The sequence below is a fragment of the Mesitornis unicolor genome, unplaced genomic scaffold (genome assembly GCF_000695765.1).
Source record: "Mesitornis unicolor isolate BGI_N332 unplaced genomic scaffold, ASM69576v1 scaffold23469, whole genome shotgun sequence".
Taxonomy (NCBI): domain Eukaryota; kingdom Metazoa; phylum Chordata; class Aves; order Mesitornithiformes; family Mesitornithidae; genus Mesitornis; species Mesitornis unicolor.
Window position 1 is genome coordinate 1265 of NW_010205533.1, and position 1352 is coordinate 2616.

General features: G+C 36.4%; 1 protein-coding gene across 1 annotated transcript in view; it reads left to right on the plus strand.

The window, feature by feature from the left end:
- Nucleotides 1–1352, plus strand: part of LOC104546148 (alpha-mannosidase 2-like) — a gene marked incomplete at both ends in the record, with an annotated part of 12835 nt that overhangs the window by 135 nt on the left and 11348 nt on the right. The window contains one exon of the mRNA XM_010191459.1: nucleotides 1–34. This exon is cut by the window's left edge and continues 135 nt beyond it. Coding sequence (XP_010189761.1) covers nucleotides 1–34 — 34 coding nt within the window. The remainder of the gene's footprint in view (nucleotides 35–1352) is intronic.

Sequence of the window (1352 nt, forward strand, 5' to 3'; positions counted from 1 at the left end):
GTTTTTGTCGTGCCTCACTCACATAATGACCCAGGTAACATTTTAACTGTATTGATTTGGATATCTAGAGGCTTTTGAATTAAGAAATGTATTGCCATTTCTGTTAAGATTTGGAGTGACAACTGTTACGATAATATGTTATGTACATGTACTTATTTATTAACTGGAGTGCAATTTTAGTGTTGATATTGGAAAGTGATACGAATTTTCTGTGTTCATCCTGCTGGTAATCCAGTCGGTTTATTTATTGCTGCATTAAATATGGCCTGTTCTTATTTTGATTTTTTTTTTTTTGACTGTGGTAGATATTTAACCCTCAGCCTGTGCTAAAGAGATGTGCTTTACAGAAGGTGTAACAATGGCAAATCTGAAGTTTTTGACTAACACTTTCTCTACTATTTTGTGCACACCCCCACCCCTAACCTATAGTGGGATAATATAAAGTATGAATTTAAACTGAAACTTTGTGTAACTGAAGCTTGCATAATTTCACTTCTTCAAGTGGATGCTTACTGTGTAATAAGTAAAATGGGGAAGTGTGACTTTATTTTTAAATGACTTTAAAATACATCAAAAAGCAGTGAATTATACTGCTGTAGTATACTCCTGGTATGTGTACACAGACCATGAGAAGCTCGTGAAGCTGCTTGTTATTGTGGAAAGCCACAATTTCAGCAATTTCAAACTTTACTAGTATGTATCTCTCTAGCAGTTTAATTTGTTGTTTGAAGTACTGTGGATCTGAGTGAAGTAAGATATGGTGGTTTGAAGATAAGTGAGTTTTATTCACACACATCTAGTGTTTTCAAAGAAAATGAACACTGAAATTTAGAGGCACCATATTGTCTAGTTATGACAGCTAAAATTACAAAGTATGGATATAGTAAAAATAGGCATAGAAATTAATCACAGTGTAAACTTTGATCCGTCTTTTTATAGAACTCTTTAAACCTATGGCCTTTTATATCTTCTCTGTTTGTTGTTCTCCTGAAAACTTTCCCAGAGAATAGCCACACTCTCTGCAGTCATTTAATGAATCTGAAACCATGCTAAAGGAATGTACAGAGCTTTTAATTATCTTTTTTCTTATTAGAATGGGGTATAGAGTTTACCGCTCTCCTTTCTGCTGAATTTAGTAGGATCATATCCTACTAGAGCACAGTTGGCATCCCGCTAGAGGCAAGTTGCCTGGTGTCACCTCTTCTCCTCCTGAGATGATTTTAGCTGGATTGAACAAAGTCCCCCTGCACAGTGCGGACTGGGATAGCTCTACAGGATCATGAGACTTGGGAGATGCAAGGGAGAGTCCTGAGGGAAGCTGAGTAAAACTTCACTGGTGTCCATTCCAGTCA